We start from the raw sequence: 22,319 nt of genomic DNA, 5'->3' as shown, positions 1-22,319 counted from the left end.
GTAGGGATAGAACAAACCCATTTCAATCGTACATCTCAAGTACTGAAAGATATTTTTACACCAATCAAAATGGCGTCGCGTTGGCGCAGAGCTACACCTTAGCCAACAAGTTCACTGTAAACGAGATGTCTGGTCCTGTGCATTGAGCTAAGTACAATAATGTGCCTATCGTACTCAAGTAAGGCACTTCTGCCTCTAGCACATCTTCGTCATCATCCTTCAGACGAAGAGGATCCTTTTCAGGATCAAGAATAAGGACGATCATGGGGGTGCTTGAAGGTTTGACCTTGTCAAAATGCCTAAGCATCTATCGACACGATGCTCAAGTTCCAAACTGAGACATAATCGTGTTCTCCCATAATCATTCATCTCAAGCTCAGATTTGAAGTGTTCAGCGGTTTCCCTTAACTCTTTAAGGGCTTCTAATGAAGATCATGTCCAACATGAACCGCGATGGAATCCGAAACTTGTTATGGAAACGCGTGGGCATATCCCTTCCCAATCAAGTAGTTATTTTAGCGAGCGTTTCAACCTCTTTGTAAACGCGCTCTGTGGTTTAGAACCACTTGACTTGGGAAAATGAAGTTCACCATGAACCTTCATGTATATTCCATATCTAGATCACTATAGAGATACGTAGTGACCACATTTGTAAGCTGCATGTTCAATTATTCGGAAACTACCAAACTGACAGGGTAGTGGAGTGCAATGACATCCATTACGAGAGAATATGTCTCATCGTAGTCGATTTCAGGGCGTTTTGTGAGAAGCCTTACGCCATAAGGCGAGATTGTCATCTCTTTTTCTCATCACGCTGCTTAACGAAGACCCATTAGTCAATAGGTTTTATGTTAGGAGGTGTTGGCATTACTAGCTCGAAAACCTTCCTCTTCGTTAGAGAATCCATCTTAACCTGGATCACATCTTTCCATTTAGGCCAAATTTTTCTACGTTGGTAGTCATTCATCAACGGAGCGTGGTTCGATATCATCTGACTCAACAAACTCATGCGCAACAAAATGCGCAACTACATCATCAATCATGATGGAGTTTCTATCCCACGTCTCATGTACACTAGTGTAATTTTCATAGAGCTCTATATTCTCAAGAATAGGTTTTGACGTTGAGGCGTCCCCCAACGATAACCATAACCTGGAAGATTCTCATGAGACGGATTTTGAGTGTCGATGATTCAAGGATTGGTTTGTGCCAATGTATCCTTCGAACCCACGGGCCTCCCATGCATCCTAGCTGGGGTCATGGCCTATAACGCCAGAGTGCCACTCTCTTTGGCGTTGGAGCCATGCCTACCTCCGTGTAGGGTGGCGCTACATCCTCTAGTAGGGACGTCCTTCCTTGCAGGCTTGTTTGCAGCATATTTGTGTGATCTCGTCACTTTAACAAGGATCGAGATGAGACATAGTGGGGACAGGCCATGACAATTCCTATCGTTCCTGCTGAACATCCGTATTCTGATCTTCCCCTAACGACGGGAAGACTGTCTCATCAAAGTGGCAACCCGCAAAGCTATCGGTAATGAGATCGCCTTGCAAGGGCATGAAGTGGCGGACGATTGTTAGAGTCTCAAATCCAACGTAGTTGTCCATTCATCTGTAAGGACCCATCATAGAGCGTTGTGGCGGCGCAATTGGCACATAAATGGCTCACTCAAATATGCGTAAGTATGATACTTATACCCAGTCACTAGCTGTAACGCAGAGGTATATTGAGTGGCGGTGGGTCGTAGACGAAGTAGCATAGCTGCATGTAATATTGCATCACCCCAAGCGGATATAAGGAGATTGGTGCGCATTACCAATGTCTGGACTACCATCGTAGTCGTTTCCGCAAGACCATTTGGGTGTACATGGGAATGTGATGTCCAATATCAGTCCCATTGCAATATCCATCGAAAATCTTTCGATGGAAACTCTCTAGCATAGTCAAATCCAAGTGACTGAATAGGATGATCTGGGGAGTGAGCCAGTTATCATATGATATGTGCTAGGAGTGTAGCATAAGCAGCATTTATAGGTGGACAATGGCACAACATGCGACCGGCGTGTTTGCGTGTCAACCAATATCATGAAATATTTAAGCGTCCGCAAGTTGGTTGAATCAATCCACAGAATCCCCATGGATTCTATGTAAGAACATAATGAGTATTGTCATAGCCTTTGCATAGGACGGTCTCAGTCCTAATTTCCCTAAGGAACGGGATTTGTAAAACGAGCGAGAGGCTTTAGAAGCAACCAATGAGAAGTTTGGTTGGGCCTGAGCGTTTGAAACACTATTCGAAGCAAGTTAGTGATTGCAGCATCACCTAGGGCGCCATCACAATGATGGACGCCATCCATGGCGTCATGGATAGGGACTGCGCCAGCCCTAGGCTGGTGGTGGATGGAGGCAGTGCCCTAGGCAGCAGCGTCGGTCACACTTAGTCCAGGAATCAACTTTTGATTCATGCTTCATTTCGCTCGAGAGAAAGGATGTCCATGTGAAGTCTTTGGTAGACGGATCATTATATCATGACTAGGATGATCTATCATGTCGTGACAAAGCCAATATGTGTCTAAATCCAAGAGATATTCTCTCATAATACTGACATAGAATCCACTAGAGAGACACATAAACTTCTCTAAGGTGCGCCTTTGTTCGCAATCATTAGAGGTATTGCAAAGGAACTCATTTCCTTTCTATACATGCATTTTCGCATGGAATCCGTTGGCTATTCATAGGTATGATTCGCCCTAGAAGCGTAGAGAGTTTCTGTGACAGTAATTAAGGTGCCATTTGGCAAGTGGAACTTGGGCTATTCCATGTCCTTGAATTAATACTGATGGCCCAGCCATCGTAGTCACAAAAGTCATATGCTCATAATCAAAATGGAGTCAAAAAGAACTCGAAATTTTATTCATAAGCCAACAGAGTACATCATTGTCTCTTAACCATTAGGAGAATCTAATCCAAATGCTAGCTAATGCAAAACAATGGTAGTCGTCTAACTTCTTTAAGTAATTCCAAAATAAATGTGACCAGGTGAGTAGAGAGATGTCGGTGGAGCAAGGCTCGCTTAAGTACCACTAATCTCATAACCTTCCTAGACATCACACTTACTTTGGGTGAGCCTACTTTGAAGAAAGACTACACCATTGGCATTTACTACAAAGTATATATGGCAAGTGCCTATTACATCTCTTGGAAAAATAAAGACTTAAACAGAATTGGCGATCTATTTATCCCAGCCATATTTGTAGTCTTTGACCATTCACTCTAGATCATCTTCATGATCTTCTTGTTCCACATAGTGAGCTTCTCTTGCTTCACAATATGCTTTATAGGCAGTGATGATTTCTTCACGAGCTCTACAAATGTGTGCCCAATGATTGGATACTCCACATCAAGAACATACATCTCTTCTCTCAGACTCCATTGATTGAGGTGCTTTGAAAGCATCATTGATGGCTCCTAATGTTGGTGGTGTCACCAACATGGCCAGAGGCGTTGCCTCTCTCTCTCTTTCCACGTTGACCTCTTCGGTTCCGTGTTCACCTCTTTTGGTGGTTACCTTCCCAAGTAGAGCAATTATATGGACCAGGACGTCCAGAAGTATCCCTAAGATTAGGGTTTTGCTCTTAGCGCCTTCTCTTAGGGGCGCAACTATAATTGGATTCCGGAATATGCCATGTTCCCACGGATCTCAAATTATAGTTTTTCACAAGGATGTTGTCATGCTTTTCAGCGACATTCATAGTTCTAATGAGCTCATGAAACCTTGTGATTCGTCTTGCAGTAACATCGATTCGATAGTTCTTAGCAACCATCAATGCAGAGACGGGGAAAGTAGAGAGAGTCTTCTCAATCAACATCGCATTTGTGATCTCTTTACCACAAAATTCCATTAGGGATTTAATGCGAAGTGCTTTTGAGTTGTAGTCAAGAACTGACTTGAAATCACATAAGCGGAGGCTATGCCATCTCACTTCTAGGTCAGGAAGCAGGGAGTCACGGACGTTGCCAAATCTATCTTCGAGTGAGACCCACAGCCTTCTGGGGTCTTCTTCATACACTCGTACTGGAGCGAATCATCCATATGACGAGTCATTAGAATGATGGTTTTTGCCTTATTTGCCTCTAAGGCTGCTCAATTTGCTTCCAAAGCTTGAGCTTGCTCAACAGTTAGCACGTCCTGGCTAGGCTCGAGAATCGTATCTAAGATTCCATCGGCCTTGAGATGCTGGCGGATATCACGAACCCACCTATGATATTCAAAGCCAGTTGTTTCCAATGGAGCAAAGTCCAATTTGTTCAGGTTACTCATCTTGAAAGAAAACAAGAAATTAGGGTTAGTTTCGGAGCGAAAAAGGCTACCACGAATACAAATAAAATTTCTGAGTGTAGTCGCTTCCAAAAAATTCGATTCCAAGAGGGGTTGGATTAGATTGAAACAATGATATTTGCGGTCGATCGTTTTATCTCAACAAACTCTAAGTTTGGAGAACTCTACAAGCTCCAAGCTTGAAGTGGGCACGAACCCCCACAGTTCGGCTTAATTTGGTCTCCTCTATGATAAAGAAAGGGGGGTAGAAGAAGGGAGGTTGCAAGTCCCCGAAAAGAAGAGAAAATAAATTTAAAAACTCTAAAAAAGGGGAACGTTTAGTAAAAAATACCTCTAAATAAGTCGTTGGAAAATTTGACCGGAAAAAGTGGTCGGAAAATGTCGCCGGAAAAGTCGCAGGGAGTTGACTGGGAGTTGGCCGGCAGGATGACGTGGCACTGATGCTGATGTGGCAGTGGGTCCTTCTGCTGACGTGGCAGTGCTGATGTGGCAGTGGGTCCCTGTGCTGATGTGGCAGTGGGTCCCTGTGCTGATGTAGCAGTGGGTCCTCCTGCTGATTTGGTAGTGGGCCTGCGTCAGTGGGCCTCTGCCATGGGCTTGGGCTTCTGCTTCTTGGGCTTCCTTTCCTTTTTTTTTTTTTTTTTTCTCTTCTTTTCTTTTCTTCTCTTTTCTGCCGGTTTTCTGTAGGAGATTTAGTCGGCCAGTTCACGCACTTTTAGGCCGGTTTTCTCACTTTTTCTTCCGGTTCCTGAATCTTTGGCTTGAGAGGCTTCTGCTACCATAATTTGGTAGAAATTGGAGGTCCGGAAGATGGTGAACCTGTGGAATATTTGCTGCTAGTTGTATAGAGCTTCCGGTGGCCGGTTCGGTGGTTTTCTGGCCGGTTCTTGAGGTGGGGCTTCCGGTTCTGGACTCCTGGGATTGAGTTCTTCAAGGTGTGAGGTGGAGGCAAAAAAGGCTTCAAGGTTTTGTATTCAGATTCAAGGTTTTTAGTTTCTTGAATCAGGGTTTGGCTATTTGTTTCAGGGTTAGGGCTTCGTGCTGATAACGTGTTTTAGGGAAACGAGAATTGAAAGGAATTTGCTGTGTGTCCTCATTGATAATAGGGGCCTCTTTATATAGAGGATTACAATGCATAGAATCTCAATCATACAAGGAAAGTAATCGTACATTGAATAGGAATCTAGATCCTCATAATTTAACCCTATTACCACTAGAGCAAGTAACCTAGAGTTTGGGCCAAACACAAATAGAGATATCCTTAAACAGTAGTTTAATTCCCTGTTTTCATTCTACAATCTAGTATTGTAAAAATAGTTTCATAAAACGTTACAAGACACACCCTTAAGTTTTTAGAATTTGAGACAAAAGAAACAACATTAGTGCACAAAGATAAGCATTTAAAGAGTCAAATGGGGGGAAATCAGCGCAACTGGAGTTGTGTTTCATGGTCAATTGCTCTCTTGCTCTTGAGACTAGACAAATTGGAGTGACACATAACAGAAGCAGCAGCAGCACAGTATCAGCCACAATTCGATCTTCTTCTCAACGTACAAAAGGAATAAGCAGATACTCGGCGTAAAACAGCTGCAACAATTTAATTATCAACTTCTTGTTAAACCAAGAACATGTTATGCTTCTCAAAAAATACATACATGACTTGAACTGATATGTTTGATTGTAGAAATTTAGAATGGGAACTCGAACAAGGCAACTAGCTAGGAAGGTTTCTAATACAAAGGTTGCTAACCAGTCCAAAGAAATTGCTGGTGAGAAGTTCAACCAAATTGTTAACTCAATATCAATTCTAGAAAGAAGAAAATGATTGGTTACCTTCCAAATGAACATGTAAAAAGAAGTTAGGGAGGCTTTATTGGCTATATCTGTTGATTGAGCTCGAAGCCACAGAAGGCAAGCCAGTGCACCATGACCTATTATCTGTGGCCAAATTCAGGCTTCATTAGTAAAAGAAGTGCCACCGGCAGGGTTGGCGGCTATATCTAAAAGTAAATGAGTTCACAGCCACACTTACGGTGAAAACCTTGCTTGGTAGGAAGGAAGAAGAGGCTCCAATCACCACTGCTGCCCCATATGCCAGTAACAACATATTTACACAAACCCAATACACCTGGCATATAAATATCGAGCATTAAGCCAACATATTGTTTATACAATGTGGTGCCTTAATGAAAGTGAAATAGAGCACCTTTTCTTGCCCAAGGTTGACACTGAAAGATTGGATACCAAAATCTCTATCACCATCCACATCAGGTATATCCTGCATGCTAATCATATTACAATGCCGTTGACAACATGTAGTTATACTAATTATTGAACCAAAAAAAAAAAAAAACAATAACTCATTGCTACTTTAACTCCATATATGTACATGTATATACTAATATACAGATTGTGCTCTAACCTTGAACAACGCAATAACAGAGGAGAAGATGCACATGAAAACCACTGCAAATACCAATGGTCTTGTAATTGAAATTTCTCTACCAAGCACATACTTCTGCAAACATGTATGCATGGCTTCAATTTCATGACTTCATATATATAGTCATATTTATAGACAACAGAGCCAGCTGCAGCCAGAGTAATGACATATACCTGGATGTGTACAAAGAAGGCAAGCTGGACCACGACAGCTCTCACAATTAGGATGCAAGCAGCAGCAAGAATTGCATGTCTCTTCCACCTGAGCAGCGGATGCTACTCAACAGATAGAGAGCCACAGAAATCGAAATTAATGAACTGCGCGATAGTTACTTGGTTCATATAATTAAAACAAAAATGATAATGCATATATATGAACCAATACATTGGTTGCTTTGTTCCTTCTAAGGCTGTTAACAGACTATGAAAAGGCTGAAGAAACTAACCTCAATGGAATAAGCACTTCCAAGAAAAAAGCTAATGGCAAGGGCAGAGAAAAGAGGTGGAGACTTGAACATAACTCCCATAGCAAAACTCTGAAAATTTGTATCAAACAGTTACTTACCTGTTTCCTAAGTATAGACTGATCGAGTAATGTTGCAAAGCCAGTATAGTTGATTATGTATATCTGCCAATTAATTGATTACCATCAGCAAAACTGTGGAAACGATTGTGATCCCAGTTCCCATAGAGAATTCACCAGAAGCTAGTGGGAGATCAGGTTTGTTAACCTGGGAGATCAAACATATAAACAAGAGTGTGAATATTTTGGAAGCAAAAGACGCAGAACGAACACTATACATAGACACAGTCTCCCTTCAAGAGAGAACATCCCATTTTTATGAAAAGTGAGGAGGTTCTCCCCCCTGACCAACTTGGACTTGCAATGTAATTCGAGCAATGATCAAAATCGCACATCTTTAAGGTTCATTTCAAATAGTAGATACTACATGAGTTCATATATGGTCATATATATACATACCTTGTCTATTTCGACATCAAACACTTGATTCAATCCCACCACATAGATGTTCATTAACACCGAGGGAACCAATGCCTAAGATTTGATCAATTCAACAATATGTTACGTACGTATATATATACAACATCAAGCCAACCAGCAGTACTATTAAACATTCGAACTATACCTTCAGTATTCCTATAAAAAATGCAGGAGACAAGTCCCCAATTTGTTCCAATGGAAGAAGAGAGACCGATAATATACCTATAACCTGAAAACAACATCGTACAAAAATGGCACTGGTGAAATTGCTAGGCAACAATTTTTAAATTTTAACCTTCTATTTACGAGAAATTAACTGAAAGTCTGAAACTAACATGTAGAAATCCATCAGTTTTGAGTACTTACAGTGCCGATTACAGTATGAGGACGACAAAAGCGATGAAAAGCGTCCCATTGTTTAGAAAAGCCGCCGCCAATCTGAAATCTATCCATGGGTTGTCCATCAATATTAACATCGATCTTCTCTGATCGTGACTGTGAGGCATAGGACAATGGTGCCCCGTTATGTTTTTTACGACCATGGTCTCCTCTTCTTTTGGTTACTGTGATTTGCCGATCATCACAGTTTGGAATATTTAGATTTGGATTTGCATTGGCAGTAAAAATGCTTTCGCCTAAAGATGATGAATAATAATAACGATAATGTGGCTGCAGGGAAGGGAAGGGCAATGGCTTGTTGCTTTTGTTCTTGATTAATAAGTTGCACTGTCTTAGCTTCACTGGCGCCGGCGCTACTACTTGAAGGAGGGGCATTATGCAATCCAAACAATGTTAGACACTGATTTACAAAATCATTAGCAAGTAAGAGGACGGGTCAAAAATGAAAACTGACTATATATTTTGACCCAACAATACATGCACATTGCTCGGATTTGTTTTTGATGTTTTCCTAACCTGTTGATCATTTTTTTCCTTTCCTATTTAGTCTAGCCACCTATTCGGCTATTCATTACTAGACATTTGTGGGAGTAGTCCCCAAATATTTTTGACATGAAATTATGATAAGTAATCGGTTATAAATACAAAAATAAATACGAAAATAATTGCAGTCATAAGTGTAGAATTGATGACAGCCGCTAATGTAGTATTGATTGCGGCCATTAGTACGGTAACGATGATCGCTGTAAATGAGGTAATGATTGCATCCATAATTACGGTGATAATTACAGCAGTAAATGGGGTAATCATGATGGCCAAAAGTGTGGCAATATATATGATGACGACTTACCGACCAAGTAAGCCTCCACCTATCAATAGAGGACTCGCCAGCTAGGTAAGACATCTCATTATGATTCTTCCTACTGCACTCTTAGAAACGTATTGACTTAGCAACGGAGGGTTTTCTGCAGGTACCCCCCTATCTTTGAGCCGACGGTCAAACTTTCAAGTCAACGCTCAAAGGAAGCTTCTTGATCAATCCTAGTCAGCTCCCGCTCCAATCCGCATTCATTGGTGAGTCAAAATCCTCTACCGAATTTTTCGTCACCAACAACATTCTACCTTATACAACATTTACCTTCATCACCATTAGTTTCTCTCTTTAGCAATACTTTTTTGCAGTGCGACTTCATGAATTATTTATACGTACCCATATGAAAAATATCATATCTACCTCTATAGGTGAATTACACATAAAGAAAACTTCTCTAAAGTTTAGTCACTATAGTGAGATTGCTTCTTGTAATCTCATTATTTTACATAATGAAAGAAATAAGTACTGCTGCCGCGAGAACGTAGACACATTTGCCAAACCTCGTCAAATATTGTGTCTTCTTTTGTTTATCGATCTGTTGTCGTTTCCACAAATCACACGAAGTGTGGCAAAAGTTAGATTATGAGATACCTAATTATCCATTGGCCTTATATTAAGGCATTTTTCTCCCAGCAAGTAGTATCATAGCCCAACACTCATTGTCCATGGCATCCTGTGGTGATCAAGATATGATGGTGGAGTCGTTGTCATTGTCAGCAAAAATGATTAAGTTGACTTGATCAAATTTCTCCATTTGAAAGCCCAGAATGAAAGACATCCTTTTTACTGCAAGGATCTGTATGCTCCTTCAAAATGGTGGAGAGAAGCCGCCAGGCAAATCTGACATGGCATGGAGCATCTTGAACAGAAAAGCTGTTGCAGTAATTCGTCAATGGGTTGATGAAAGTGTTTTCCATTATGTGTTTACTCAATATGGACAAAGTTAATTGGAGTCCATGTACGAGTGAAAGACCTCACAAAACAAAGTCTCGTTCATTCGGCGGTTAGTGAACACGAAGTACAGCAATGGTCGAAGTGTTTAAGAACAGTTGAGCGAATTCCAAGGCATGGTGAATGAATTGACAAATATGAAGATGGTGCTTGATGATGAGTTGGAAGCATTGTTGTTACCAAGCTCGTTGCCAAACAGTTGGGACCCGTTGGTGGTGTCATTAAGCAACTCAGCTTGTCAAGGCGCTCTCACACTGAGCGTCGTAAAAAATAGTATGTTCAAATAAGAAGCAAGGAGGAAGAAACAAGGAATATCAATCACCGACAACCGTGGAAGCATTAGAAAATTCCACAATCGAGGCAAAACGGAAGACCGGTCAAGGGGCAAGTTTAACCCGAAAAACATCGAATGTTTTCACTGTGGTGAAAAAGACCACATGAAGAGGGATATTGCAGGAAGCTCAAGAGAGAGCAGGCCGAAAAAGGTGCTCTTGCTTTCATGGAGAATCATCTTGCTTTCAAAGAAGAAAAGAAAAGAAAAATACAATTAAAACCAAAATTACGTTACAAAACTAATTCCAATATTCGCTAAATCAAATTAATTATTTCCTTGACCAATAAGGTTATTGAATAAAATGAAGATAAGGATTAGAAATAAACAATCATTCTCAACGATATCTTTATCTATTTATAGATAGGTCAGGCGTGAAGTTTGGTGTTAAACAAAAACAGGAGAAACGTATATTATGGAGAGATTGAATATGTTACAAGAAATTTTTACGTTCTTTTTCCCTTCTTCAAGACTTCAATAACACGTGTCTTGCATGAATATGAGATCAGTATTTATTTTTGATTCATTGAAGCTCTTCGTTCAATAACACTTCACTTCTCCAATAACACGTGCGTCGCACATGTATGAGAGTACTATTTCTCTTTGATTCACTAAAATTCCTCCACGTGTATCGCGTGAGTATGAGACTAGTATTTCTTTTTGATTCACTAATATTCTTGGTTCCATAACACGTACATTGCACGGGTATGAGACTAGTATCTCTCCTTGATTCACCAATATTCTTTGTTCCATAACATGTGCATCGCATGGGTATGCAAGCTGTTATGGAATTCATATGGAAATCGATCCCTTTAATTGACTCATCATGGGGGAGGAGGCTCAAAATCAGCCCCCAATATTGCTTTTCAGATTTCGTCCAAAGAAAGGGCCTTGATCAGAAAATCGATCTTCCCGATTCCAAGGAAACCCTAGTTCTTCACTCAAAACCCTTGTCCCTAGAATCCAATAGCAATGGCAGAGGGTGAGGGCGATGACCTTGTAGATGATGTTGTAGAAATAATCATACTCAAGTTGCCCTTGAAATCTATACTGAAATTTCGATGCGTCTCAAAAAAATTGAGCTGTAGAATCTCTGACTATAGATTCTCCCGAAGGCACTATAAATTAGCGCGTTGCCAGAAAACTGTGAATCACAGGCTCATCATCATCTCCTCATCTCAAATGGAATCCTTGGACCTCCAGGCGAAGTCATCATCAATTAGAAAGCTTACCTGCCCATTCTTGGAACTCGAGCAATGGCGGTTTCTTCAAGTCACGCTACTGGTCTCTAGTAGTGGTTTGGTATGTGCAAGTCTCGATCCTCATAAAAACTTCATCTTATGGAATCCATCAACCACTTTCTTCAGCAAATTACCCGACCCAGATCTTGGTGGTTATTTTTCAGAGGAAGAAGCAGAAGAAGTTGAGTTTAGTGTTTATCACTACGGCTTTGGTTGTGTGTCGGCTACTGACGACTATAAACTTTTGATATGGTTTCGGATTAACTCTGATTTCGAGGAGCTCTTAATATTCTCATGGAAGAATCAAATTTGGAGAGCCATTTCCGGTGCCCCAAAGTGGATCAACCGCATAACCCAAAGTCAGGGGGCTCTTTCAAATGAAAAACTTCACTGGCACTTCGATCAGAATAATGGGCTCTATGAATCACATGAGGAGGAAGATTGCATCCTTACTTTTGATCTGGAAAATGAGGAGTTTGGAAAACTTTCGCTGCCTGATTTTGATGATAATGATGATCATCTAGAGTATGCTAATCTTTTGGGGGTCTCCTGTGAAGGATGCCTATACGTGTTGCATCATATGGAGGACTGGTTCTCTAGTATGACATCTGCTAGTATTTGGTACATGAAAGAATATGGGGTGACTGACTCGTGGAGTAAGCTCTTTGATTTAAAGATTTCCCATGAGCCTCTTGAGCCGATAACTTGTCTCGGTCCAATCTTTTTCATGGAGAAATCATCAGCCTATGGCTATGGGAACAAGTTCACAGAGATCAAGTATCAGCATCAGCCTCAGCCTCACATAGATTTGCTGAAGCGAGAAAACCTACTTGACATGATTGTATGTGAAGAGACTCTGTCTCGATGATGCTGATGAAGAAGAGGTCAAATGACTAGGAAGAGGAAATGATTGATCAAGATAAAATGGATGCTTATCCAATGGCTCTGTTTGTTGATCAGGCTCTTCAATACTAGCTCATGCTTTCAATATTTTCTTCATGCATTTGAAAACTTTTTATTCGTTCATTTTATGTTATTATCAAGGGAAATTCTATTCATACCTTCTAAAATGGTATTTGGACCTCCAACAATTTTTGGAAGTTTTAAGTCCAACTTTGCCCTTCTAAAAAATAAACAAAATGAAAGATAAAAAAATAAAAAAATAAAATTTGTACCTTCTCTTCTCTCCCCTTCCCCTCCCTCATTCTCTTACAGCCATACATGAGGATTATTGGGCAATTTTGATTAAGGTAGAATGTTCAAGATTGCAAAATGGAATAAAGGACAAAAAATATAGAGAAGAACAATCGAGAAAATAATGATCGAAAAGCAATTTCTAGTTCCTATTCTTTTTTGTTTCTTTCTAGTTTGGCTTAATTGCTTCACTTCATGGAGTTAATCATTAATTGTTATCTTGGTCTCTTTTTATGGTTTTTTTTTTTTTTTTGCTAGAGTAGACTATGTTGCTAGCCTGATTTGGGTTTACAGAAATTGATTTTGATAATAGTTCTCCTGTGGTATTGTAAATTGCATATTTTATTAAGAAATAGAAGGAGGTTCATAAGAGTATCCAAGCTTACAAGGTGAATGGTGTTAACTGTTAAGTCATGGATATGAACTGAGTTTTAAGTGATGAAAAAAAGATATTACTAGTAGATTTGTATTGGAAAAAATTGTCTGAATACAAAAAAGGGGAAGATTGGAAGTTTTGTGTAAATTTGAGAAGGGGATGTCCAAATACCAATTTAAGAGGTATGAATAGAAACTTCCTATTATCAATTATGAAGAAAATTAAACGTATATATGATGTCATATAATTTGTTTCTTTACAAGGCTAATTTTACATAATGCTTAAAAGGTTGGATGAAATGTAATTAATGTGAAACCATTTCTATAGTTACAGTCTTACAGGTGCATAAAAAATTCATCCATTGTCTTATACAGCAGCGTTCTTGTACATTGGCTTGGTGTTGTTTGTGCCCTTCATTTTGTTTTTGACCTTTGGTTGGGCTTCAAGAGTGTTATTGTTTTGTATTTATCTGCTCTTCGTTGCCTCACATGCATCTCTAGTAAGTTCTTGTATACAAATAAAACTTGTTCTCTTCATTCTTTTTGAAATGGACATCTGAAAATTAAAATGTATTTGAATATTGAGCATGTTTAGTTGGGAATCAGTTCGTGATGTTCTATCGGAGTAGATTGAATCAATCACCAAAACATCACATGTTCGAGCCATATACATGTTATTATCATACAGGGTAGGGTTTAAACAACAAGGTGCGATGTGAAAAAAAAATAAAAAATTGTATATATACTTCGTCTCTTTCTTATGAAGTGGTTTCCTGTTTGGTGTTGGTTGTTTTGGTTGGGGTTGAGAATATCTATCTGGTTTTGGCATGTTGTGAAAGATGAACGTGGTCGACGTAATATGTCACTTCATGAACATGCAAAGAAGTTTTTGAACATGATCAACATATTATGTCATTTTCATGGCAGGCTCATGATATATCTGTTATCTTGTTGTGTCGTCTTGTTCAAAGTTTGAAGCAGTAACTGCGAGCCGGAGTTCGAACAAATCCCATGGACTGCGGGCGCAACTAGCTAGTCTCCTGCAGCTAGCAACACACATTATCTCTGATTTATATAGCCATCCATATGTAGCCAGCTAGCTAGCTAGTATCGATAACTATCACCATAACACCTTAATCCGCCAATTTAGTCCTTCCTCCTGATACGTAACCGCGTCAAGATTTCAATGTTAATTCTAGAGTCTTTCTAAATGTACTCAGCAAATATCTAAGTACACCAAGCAATTTTTTTACACCCAGCAAACTTATAAAATCTCTAATTACACCAAGTAAGTTTTCTTATAATACCTTCTTTTTTTAATTGAACCCAGCAAAATCCATAGACCCAAATGAAGAATACTACTCCCTTGTTCTTCTGAGATGAAGAAAAGGAGTTCTAGGTCTTTGGTCCTAAACAGATGGTACAAGCCATAAAACCAGTATATGATTACTTGCTTAGTGATACTGAGTAGTTGCTCCATTGATTTCCTAACCCAACAAGAAAATACTGCAGTCGTGGTTATCATTACCTAGCTAATGAGATCAAAAGGCTACATCTCCCCAAACTTCCAAATTCCAGAAGCCCAGATGTACGTATTAATTTATGCATGCACATCTGAACCCAAAAAAATTTTATGCATTCACATCCTTCACATCTCAGTAGCCCGATATAGGACGTTCATTTGTCCTATCAAAAGTAGGTATTCAATTTGCCCCTTCACATTCTTGTTCACCAGAGAACTCTTTTTCTTTTTCTTCATCTTAGAAGAATGAGCGAGTCTGCTAGGCATTTGATAAACGAAAAGGGTATGGGCATATGAGTTTTGCTGGGTTTAATCAAATAAAAGGGTATTATAGGAAAATTTATGGATGTAATTTGTTATTTTAGAAATTTGCTGGGTGTAAAAAGTTTACTGGGTATACTTAGGTATTTGCTAGGTACATTTAGAAACACCCTAATTCTATACTTTCACTTTCTAAACAGAAATTCCTGACTAATTATATTAGTAATCCACAAACAAACAAACAAATGAAGCTTTTTTTTTTTTTTTTTTTTTATCCTACCCCAACTATTCCCACTGTTGGTGCAGAAAAATTCCGTAGAGGAGTTTGACTCACCAATGAATGCGGACTGGAGCGGGAGCTGACCGGGAACAATCGAGAAGCTTCCCTCGAGTGTTGACCTGGAGTTTGACCGTCGGCTCGAGGAGAAGGGGGGTACCTGCAGAAAACTCTCCGATGCCTAAGTCAGTACGTTTCTTAGTAGTGGAGTCAATAATCCAAAATCAGATGATCTACCTGGTCAGTATGCCCCCTATTTATAGATGAGGGAGAGTTTGCACCACAAGTCGCGTTTAATATCGATAATATCGATAACTGTACTCATTATTGTCATAACTCTGCAGTATTGAATAACGCCATCACCGTTATTTATAATGCCATCAATAACGTAATCACTACACGTTGTACCATTACTCTGTGTCACTAATAACGCCATTGCTTCACGTTTATGGAATAACTCCATCACTCCTCGTTATGGCGAATAACGTCATCGCTCCGCGTTATGGCGAATAACGTCATCGCTCCGCGTTATGGCGAATAACACCATCACTCCGCGTTATGGCGTTATCGAATAACGTCATTACTCAGCGTTATGGCGTTATCAAATAACGACATTACTCCGCGTTATGGCGTTATCGAATAATGCCATTAATCCGCGTTATGGCGTTATCGAATAACGCCATTATCATTACTCCGCGTTATGGATTAACGCCGTCGCTCCGCGTTATGGCGTTAATCAACAACGCCATTACTCCACGTTATGGAATAACGCCATCGCTCCGCGTTATGGCGAATAACGCCATCGCTCCGCGTTATGGCGAATAACGCCATCGCTCCGCGTTATGGCAAATAACGCGATCACTCCGCGTTATGGCGTTATTCGATAACGCCATTACTCCGCGTTATGGCGTTATCGAATAATGCCATTACTCCGCGTTATGGCAAATACCGCCATCACTCCGCGTTATGGCGTTATCGAATAACGCCATCACTCCGCGTTATGGCGTTATCGAATAACGCCATCACTCCGCGTTATGACGTTATCGAATAACGCCATCACTCCGCGTTATGGCGTTATCGAATAACGCCATTACTCCGCGTTATTATGGCGTTATCGAATAACGCCATTACTCCGACATTTATGGCGTTATTGAATAATGTCATTACTCCGCGTTATGGCGTTATCGAATAACGCCATTATCATTACTCCGCGTTATGGATTAACGTCGTCGCTCCGCGTTATGGCGTTAATCAACAACGCCATTACTCCGCATTATGGAATAACGCCATCGCTCTGCGTTATGGCGTTTATCCAATAACACCATCATGTCATGTCATTACGACCGCGCCTCCTTAATGCCATATTCATTGTGTCGTTAATAACGATGATTGCCACCGCATCTACGATTGTCATTGTCCGCGTATTTATGGCGAGGGTCAATTGTCATAATGGTGGGTCAAATTCGTTGATTACCCCCACAATGCCCCCAAATTTTCTCTTTGGACACTCGTCCTAAGAGGAAATTTCTAAAATCTGGCCCCAGCCCCGACCCGAGCCTAACTCTGAGGTTCCCTCTTTCAAAGCCGTATGATCTCCTACTCCTCCTAGCCTTGATGCTGCTATCACCATCACCTTGAATCTCGGCAAGATTTGACACCTCGACGAGGTGACGCTTAATGCTTTTTGAATTTACGTATCCTTTAGAGTTCGCCTCCTCAGCGATAGCTTTTTCCCTCGTCGAGAGCTTTTTTCCTTGCAAAGAGATTTTTTTTTTCTCATCGAGAGCATTGTTTTTCGTTAAGAGCTTTCCTTTTCGTCGTTGAGAGATTTTTCGTTGACGGTGTTTTTTCTTTTATTGCGAGATTTCCTCATCAAGAGATCTTCCTCGTTTATTGTGTTTTTCCTTCGATGAAGGCCCTCCTCATCGAAGACATCTTTTCTTCACTAAAGGCTTATCGAGGGCTTGCTTTTCCTTCATCGATAGTCCTTGTACTCCTCATATTGCCCCCATATTTTTCTTTGCCGCGTTCTCAAAAACATAGGAAGAGTAACAGTCTGTCGCCTATATATCAATGTCTTTCTTACCAAGAACCGGCGCTTAAGAAAAGTTCAATAATGTACTCAGAGCAACAAGAGTTCGAAATCAAACCGTACATGATGAATTCATGGATTGCCCCTCAAGGTGAAGAATTGGTTTTTGTATGGGACACAGAGTTGCCCCCATTTTCCTTCAAGTCTAATAAACAATATATTATTTATTTTGGCCACCGGCCTCATACATTCTTTTTGGCCACTGGCCTCACACATACATTTTGGCCACCGGCCTCATACATTCCTTTTGGCCACCGGCCTCACACATACACTTTGGCCACCGGCCTCATGCATTATTCCGGCCACCGGCCTTGCCCTTACATTCCGGCCACCGGCCTCATGTATTGATTATGAAATGAGATTCAGTTATAGCTATCCCCGTTTGTTCGGCGGGCAAGGTTGACCATTAAATCACACGAGTTAAGCAAATAACATTTTATTTAATTTGGCTACTGGCCACAAATACATTTCAAATACTAAAGGAAGTGAAAATCAAACAAATGATTATTAAAAGGAAGTACATATGTCTATGTTACCTGGTTTTTGCCCCCTCGACCCGGATTTCACCCTCGACCCTTATAATAATATCATCCATGTCTCTTGGCGGGTTGCGTAATAGATTTTCATATAAGGGTGTACCTGGGAAGAGCCCTTCACGGAAGGCGATTGCCGCGCATTGAGGGTCACAATTGATGTGCATCATCTCTGCCTTGAATCTCTTGAAGAAACAATCGATCTTCTCTCCTACATTTTGCTTGGTGTTGAATAAGGTCGCCATGTCTTTTTTTTGCTTGCGACTGCAGAAATATTGGGAGATGAAGGTTTGGCTCAACATTTCGAAATCTGGGATTGATTGGGGCCTGAGGTCTTGGAACCATGTCAACGCGGTCCCTGTGAGGCTTAAAGGGAAAAGTTTGCACATCAGTTTCTCGTCGGTTGTCTCGATGGACATCTGCTGTTTGTACCCCTTAATGTGGTCTACCGGGTCAGTAGTCCCATCATACTTTTGGAAAACGGGGGTGGTGAATCTGCGAGGTTTCGCCGCATTGAGGATGTCATTGGTGAATAGAGACGCACCGACGTCTCTTGCGATTTCAGCCGCGAGTTCTCGAGGGCCAGTGCGCTTGCACTGTTCGATCATCTTCTCCATTTTCTCTCGCCATTCTTCATTGCGCGGTCTCTTGTGGCGTCCTGCCCCGATTCTACCATTATCGTTCAGCGTGCCGCTCAATCTCTCAACCAAGGTTTCACCTGCGCCACCAGCTATTGTGTTGGTTACCCTGTGGTTGTGGTGGGCATCGCTGATCTCTTCATCCGAAGAGTCGTTGTCGAGCTGGACGAGCCTTTCGAGCCTTCTCCGTCGACGAGTTTCTCGGTCCTGTTTTTCCTTCCGGAGTTGCTCAAGTTCTTGTCTCAGCGTTTGTGCCTCACCAACTAGAGGCAAGTTTAGATCACCGACCAGGTTTGGGAGAGGCTCATTCAGGGGCCGATCAGAAGGTGGGATTTCGTCGCTCCCAGTCCTTAGCGACAAAAAGGGAATTCCACCAGGCACAGCTCCCGCCATCACTTTTTAGGGAAAAGTGTTCCCACAGACGGCGCCACTTGTTGGTGCAGAAAAATTCCGTAGAGGAGTTTGACTCACCAATGAATGCGGACTGGAGCGGGAGCTGACCGGGAACAATCGAGAAGCTTCCCTCGAGTGTTGACCTGGAGTTTGACCGTCGGCTCGAGGAGAAGGGGGGGTACCTGCAGAAAACTCTCCGATGCCTAAGTCAGTACGTTTCTTAGTAGTGGAGTCAATAATCCAAAATCAGATGATCTACCTGGTCAGTATGCCCCCTATTTATAGATGAGGGAGAGTTTGCACCACAAGTCGCGTTTAATATCGATAATATCGATAACTGTACTCATTATTGTCATAACTCTGCAGTATTGAATAACGCCATCACCGTTATTTATAATGCCATCAATAACGTAATCACTGCACGTTGTACCATTACTCTGTGTCACTAATAACGCCATTGCTTCACGTTTATGGAATAACTCCATCACTCCTCGTTATGGCGAATAACGTCATCGCTCCGCGTTATGGCGAATAACACCATCACTCCGCGTTATGGCGTTATCGAATAACGTCATTACTCAGCGTTATGGCGTTATCAAATAACGCCATTACTCCGCATTATGGAATAACGCCATCGCTCTGCGTTATGGCGTTTATCCAATAGCACCATCATGTCATGTCATTACGACCGCGCCTCCTTAATGCCATATTCATTGTGTCGTTAATAACGATGATTGCCACCGCATCTACGATTGTCATTGTCCGCGTATTTATGGCGAGGGTCAATTGTCATAATGGTGGGTCAAATTCGTTGATTACCCCCACACCCACTTTTCTTATAAAAGTAACACTAAGAAAACTGTAGGGTATGCGTGAATGTTTAAATGATAAAAGAAGAAGGAAAAAAAAAAGTGAGTGAATGTTTAAATGATAAGCTTAGTGTATATAGCAGAAGAGACGTATGACGAATGCGCATGTGGGATTTATAGAGGAATTCAATGTATGTTCGTGATGAGGGTGTGACCAAGCGACACATTTTCTATAGTTTGTATTGTGTTTGCATGTGACTTGGAGGACGGGTAATGATGTTGTCCTAATTAAACCCTAAAAATAGACAATTGACATGGACTGGACCGTGTGTCATATATGGGCCATCAAAACCATGGGAGGTTTCTGCAAGTTTGAAGATATGTATCCAAATTCATCCGCAAATTGCTTCACCAGTCTTGACTTGAGGATCGAGATTGCTGTCATCACCCATGTTGTTCATGTTCTATCTTGGGTCCCAGATCACGCGCTTGTTATTTTGCTAACCATTTATTATTATCATTCTTAAGGTTAGCAGCTAGTTAGCTGTAAACCAAAATCATATTATTGAGTGACAAAGATTGATTGATTGATTGATTTAAATCCCTTGAAAATAATCGCATTCAATTCCCACCATACAGATTCCCTCCTGTGCTACATGTTTTTTTTTTTTTTTAATTATTTATCTTTAATATTTAGTTCTTTAGACATGTTATTCGCAACAATTTGTTCCACGAAATTTCTTGGTCGAAAACTCAAACATCTGATGATATTATTTGTTGTTTTACCTTGTCCCACATACGAAGAAAAGCATATCAAGAGCAAAAACTGATTGCGATTTGGCGTGAGGATCATTATAAGATAAAGTAATGTTGGTTGCCATCGGCATGCTGGTGCCTCCAAATAAGGAAGCACAAAAGTCCTAAATAGCAGCTCGAGACATATGCCAGACTTAGTTGGGAGGGAAGGAAGGAAAGGGAAAACTCCGAAAACACACACACTAGGAGTCACATGCATGACTGTATGCATCAAATTGAACGCGTTTAAGAAAGAAAATCCTGCAACTGCGTGATATGTTGCAGGAAACTTGCAACAGATCTCTCTCTCACGCATGGACTCATGAGCACCAATACTGCATAAACCAGTTTCAGACGTTTCAGACATTAATGGATTGAGCATGACATTGCCTCCCCCATATGCCATGTTTCCAAAATGGCATCAACCACGTACAATGAACCTTGAGGAATTCTTAGATGGGGCAGGCGTGTCACGTGGCCGTACGTTTAGCCAATCAGTACCTACACATGAGGTATTTTAGGTATTTCATTTTAATTAAATATGTATAATTTTGAAATACAATTAAAAAACAGATAAATATGATTGGCTGGACGTACCAGTCACGTGACACGCATGCCCTACCTAAGAATTTCTCGATAAATCAAATGACATTAACCCATGAATTTTCATTTTTAATCTATAAAACCAGATCCATGAAAGTGAAGGGCTCTAACCAATATGAACATGAATAAAAAAAAACCCATAAATTTTCATTTTTAATTTATAAAACCAATCCATGAAAGTGAAGGGCTCGGATCAATATGAACATAAATAAATGTATATGAAATACCACCTGTAAATTAAGCAGCACACCATATTTTGTGTTTGCTAACTTACTACATAGATTTATTGATTCTGAATATTGAATGCATCATCAACACCATCATATATAGTTCTATTACAGTGAACACAAAACAAATATGATCATCAAAGTTGTTGTTTCTCGATCTCTCGAGTATAAATTGATTCTTAGAATAGTGAAGGGGATTCGATTACATATCTGTGATTTGGATTGATGGCTAGCTCTAGCTCTAGCTCCGGTGTAATAATTAAGGTCTACAAATCTTTAATCAGTGTGTCCCAAATTAGGATTGACCCAATCATCATACATATTGCTACATATCCAATTGCTCAGCATGCATCCACCTTTACATATTGCTACATATCCAATTGCTCAGCATGCATCCACCTTTATTTTAATTACTCCCCTCAACTGCTCATATTGCCTAGCTAACGAGCCTTTGAAGAACAAGAAGGAAGCGAGGCTAGCGGTTTAATTCTTTTTTAGCATCAATGGCATGGAAACAGAGCCAATGAGTAGTGAGAAATATTGCAGTCATATGTTGGCTAATTGGCTAGCATGAGACTAAAATTCCAAGATTCCTTAAAAACTATTATTACTATAATCAATGAATTTAATATATCCCCCCAAAGCTCAGATTATACGCGGTAATAATTCTAAGCTATGTGAACGTTATCTGTCATTCGCTCCATCTGCCTCACATCACATGAAGAATCTGTGGGACTATGACCTTAGATTTTCTTCAACAATATAACGTTCTTATTTATTTGAAACAGAAAACTAAATATTTTGATAAGTCAGAGTCATACATGTGAATTGAATTGGTCAGTTTGAATTTTCTGTTGGCTTATTTATTCAATAATAATCAGTTATAGCAAACGCCAACTGGTAACTACTGGTGGATAAAAGAAATGCAGGGTTTACACACAAAAACTCTACTGATGGGACCCATTTCTCTTCAATTTATTTTGTCTTTTGGGCAATCCCCAACTAGAATTTAAGGGCCAG

At 40.4% G+C, this 22,319-nt stretch overlaps 2 protein-coding genes across 2 annotated transcripts; one reads left to right on the top strand and one right to left on the bottom strand.

Annotated features, from left to right (window-relative positions):
* Positions 1–5,511: 5,511 nt before the first annotated feature.
* Positions 5,512–8,631, bottom strand: LOC112174207 (homogentisate geranylgeranyltransferase, chloroplastic). The gene is made up of 11 exons (XM_024311943.2): positions 8,151–8,631; positions 7,930–8,013; positions 7,764–7,838; positions 7,429–7,512; positions 7,228–7,317; positions 6,956–7,057; positions 6,762–6,857; positions 6,546–6,617; positions 6,372–6,467; positions 6,173–6,277; positions 5,512–5,926 (listed from the first exon to the last, which is right to left on the bottom strand). Exons 1-11 carry the CDS (start codon positions 8,556–8,558, stop codon positions 5,885–5,887), a joined length of 1,254 nt encoding a protein of 417 aa, XP_024167711.2. The 5' UTR covers positions 8,559–8,631; the 3' UTR covers positions 5,512–5,884.
* A 2,680-nt stretch (positions 8,632–11,311) lies between these two features.
* LOC112171711 (F-box/kelch-repeat protein At3g06240) lies at positions 11,312–12,448 on the top strand. The gene has a single exon (XM_024308853.1). The coding sequence runs from the start codon at positions 11,312–11,314 to the stop codon at positions 12,446–12,448; it is 1,137 nt and encodes a 378-aa protein (XP_024164621.1).
* Positions 12,449–22,319: the final 9,871 nt, after the last annotated feature.

This window comes from Rosa chinensis, chromosome 6 (genome assembly GCF_002994745.2).
Source record: "Rosa chinensis cultivar Old Blush chromosome 6, RchiOBHm-V2, whole genome shotgun sequence".
NCBI classification, from domain to species: Eukaryota; Viridiplantae; Streptophyta; class Magnoliopsida; order Rosales; family Rosaceae; genus Rosa; species Rosa chinensis.
The sequence above is the reverse complement of the archived record's forward strand: the minus strand, read 5'-3'. Positions and strand labels throughout refer to the sequence as shown.

Excerpts from the sequence above, each read along its gene's own strand:
- LOC112171711 (XM_024308853.1), top strand. The coding sequence starts at position 11,312 with ATGGCAGAGGGTGAGGGCGATGACCTTGTAGATGATGTTGTAGAAATA.
- LOC112174207 (XM_024311943.2), bottom strand. The coding sequence starts at position 8,558 with ATGCCCCTCCTTCAAGTAGTAGCGCCGGCGCCAGTGAAGCTAAGACAG. Across the intron at positions 8,014-8,150 it reads CTCATACTGTAATCGGCACT|GTTATAGGTATATTATCGGT; the intron begins GTAAGTACTCAA and ends TGTTGTTTTCAG. Across the intron at positions 6,468-6,545 it reads TCAACCTTGGGCAAGAAAAG|GTGTATTGGGTTTGTGTAAA; the intron begins GTGCTCTATTTC and ends TTTATATGCCAG.